General features: G+C 46.0%; 1 protein-coding gene across 1 annotated transcript; it reads left to right on the top strand.

The window, feature by feature from the left end:
• The first annotated feature begins 1,113 nt into the window (after positions 1 to 1,113).
• On the top strand, positions 1,114 to 2,311 carry LOC115114738 (probable G-protein coupled receptor 148). The gene has a single exon (XM_029643219.2). The coding sequence runs from the start codon at positions 1,307 to 1,309 to the stop codon at positions 2,309 to 2,311; it is 1,005 nt and encodes a 334-aa protein (XP_029499079.1). The 5' UTR covers positions 1,114 to 1,306.
• The last annotated feature ends 533 nt before the right edge of the window (positions 2,312 to 2,844 follow it).

The raw sequence follows: 2,844 nt of genomic DNA, 5'->3' as shown, positions 1-2,844 counted from the left end.
TTAAATAGATTGCTATATCATTCAAAATGTATGTATTATTTTTATGACTGTCAGCTATGAGTTGAGTAATAATGGATATTTAGCAGCCATACCACCCTGAATGTCTCTTGATCTATCTGAAGCTAAACAGGGTAGGCGCTGGATGGGAGGACAGATGATGTAGCCTAAATGAGAAATGTGTTTGGGAGTAGCCATGCTGATGGTACTCTGCGGCTGGTTTCGGGAGTGAAGGTCATGGCTTATTGCTGTGCTGACACACTAAAGGTGGTGGAAACGTACCTTGTTAATTAACATAGTAACTGTGTATTTAGACACCAAAGTTCACAGACATGGCTGTGATTATGACACTGTGGTTTCGAATTTGAATTCATACGAGATTAATCTTGTCGTTCATTTAAATATCTTGTGTAAATTGCAAAACAGATGACATCTACACTCTGCCTGAGCGAGCGAGAGAGAGGGAGAGGGAGGGAGGGAGTGCAGATGACTTTCCATTGAAATAATATTAGCTATCTGCTATATTGAAGAATGTTTATCTAATAACTTCAAATAAACTAGTTTGCTGAAGCCTCTCCATCACAGTACCTGTGTCCATATAATGAAGAGATAAGCTCCTTCAGATGAACACCACTGTTTGTTTTAATCAGTCTGTTAATTAAGGTCCACGCTGACAGTCATATAGAGGGTCAAATGGGTTTGAAATCTCTCCGTCTTACTGTAATATAACATCTTGGCTTTCCTAGACAGCCGAAAAGAATGAGATTAAGCATATTTTTGTATTTTATTTAACCTTTATTTAACTAGGCAAGTCAGTTAACAGCAAATTCTTATTTACAATGAATGCCAAGGAACAGTGCTTGTTCAGGGGCAGAACGACAGATTTTTACCTTGTCAGCTCGGTGGATTCGAACTAGCAACCTTTCGGATATCTAGATACATCAATTGTATACCCTTCATAATAAAATTTATTAGTTTCTAAATCACTGGTAAAAAGCTAGGCCCGCTCTAACGTTAAATTACGTTTTTACCATTGTTTCAGTCCATCTGATTTCCCACAGAAAGAAAGGACCATCTTTAGGAACCTGTCCACAGAGTTACAATACTGTCTGTTTTAATCCACAGGTAGGCACAAGAGGAAAAAACAGAAAGGACCACCTTCACTTCAGATGCCCTGTCCAGGGCCGTATTCACTTGGCACCAAATGGAGGAGAACGAACTGAAACAGAGAGAGGGACGACCTGATCTTGTCCATTAAGTAACGCTTGTTTTCGTTCTCCATTGCAAAACGTTTTGCTACACTGCAGTAATGAATACGACCCAGCATCTAACCACACAGTTCCAGATGGTTCTATCAGAGAACATGGCAGCCATGGCCAACAGTTCACACCAGTGGTATGACAGTCTGCAGCGCTGGCACCTGGAGCTCTTCCTGATCCCCGCCTCCCTCCTCACCCTGGCCACCCTGCTGGCCAACCCCATCCTCCTGGCCTGCATCCTCTTCTCCCGTTCCCTGCGCCAGGAGACCCGCTACCTCCTCCTGGCCAACACCCTGGCCGCAGACATGCTCTTCCTCTCCCTCAACCTTGTCACTGTAGTCTGTAATACTTTGGGGGTAGCCATGCTGAGGGTACTCTGTGAGCTGGTTTCGGCAGTGACCGCTGCGGCATATTGCTGCGCTGTGCTGACCGTCACACTAAAGGTGGTGGATACATACGTGGCGGTACGTTGGCCCCTCCACTACCACGACCTGCTCCCCCCGGCCCGTACACAAAAGATCCTAGTCGGGGTCTGGCTGTTAGCCGCCATGTACCCCCTCTCCCTGGTCATCGTCATGGAGGTGATGGAGGACAACGCCCCACAGAGGTCAGAGGTGTGTCTCATTCTCATCTCCATAGGCAAGATGGACAGCGAGATGATGGATGGCGTTCACATCTACTTCACCATGGGAGCCGTTGTCTGCACCCTGCTCATCCTGTATTGTTACGGTCGTCTCTACTGGGTCACCAAGACCCAGGGCATCTGGCAGAGCCGCTACTCCCGAGCCCGGGTCACCCTCTTGGCCCACGGGGTTCTGCTCCTGCTCTACTTCAGCCCGGGCCTGGTCTTCACTGTGGAGCTGGTTCTGTACCAGCGCCAGGAGGTCAGCCAGGATATCCGCGTGTGGATTAACACTGTCAATATGTGTATACTGATGCTACTGCCCAGGGCCTGTGCTCCCTACCTGTATGGTCTGTGGTATAGGGATATCTCTGATACTCTGCTGGCGGTGCTGCACCGACGCAGGAGGCTTAGTCAGGTCACTGTGGCCTAGAAATAAAGACCCACACACTCTCACAACCCCATAAAGAGAAATGAGCGGGCCGAGTGTTTGTTTAATAGAGACTCTTGTGAGAGTGCCCAGCCTAAAGCATTGGTCCACAAATATTTTTACTTAACGAAGCCCACTATGTTCTCTTGTGACCCACGGTTTGCCATGTGCAAAATCATTCTCCAACCCCAAAGCTGCCTTGAAAAGACCATCACTTTTTAAAGAGAAAAACAACATTAATTGCTTAACTTTTTAACCTTTTTTCATTTAATTGGTACTATTGCCAAGCCGATAACACTAGCCCTTCGCTATTCCATGTGTCAATGCATATACAGTGAGCTCAAAGTATTGGGACAGTGACACATTTTTTGTTGTTTTGGCTCTGTTCTCCAGAACTTTGGATATGAAATAATACAACGACTGAGGTTAAAGTGCAGACTGTCAACTTTAATTTGGGAGTATTTTCATCCATATTGGGTGAGCCATTTAAAATTACAGCACTTTTTATACATAGTCCCCCCCCCCCTTTTAGGGGA

The sequence above is a fragment of the Oncorhynchus nerka genome, linkage group LG9b (assembly GCF_034236695.1).
Source record: "Oncorhynchus nerka isolate Pitt River linkage group LG9b, Oner_Uvic_2.0, whole genome shotgun sequence".
Lineage (NCBI taxonomy): Eukaryota > Metazoa > Chordata > Actinopteri > Salmoniformes > Salmonidae > Oncorhynchus > Oncorhynchus nerka.
Note: the sequence above shows the minus strand (reverse complement) of the source record. Positions and strands in the feature narration are given on the sequence as shown.

What these genes read in the sequence shown, in the direction of transcription:
- LOC115114738 (XM_029643219.2), top strand. Translation starts at nt 1,307, where the DNA reads ATGAATACGACCCAGCATCTAACCACACAGTTCCAGATGGTTCTATCA.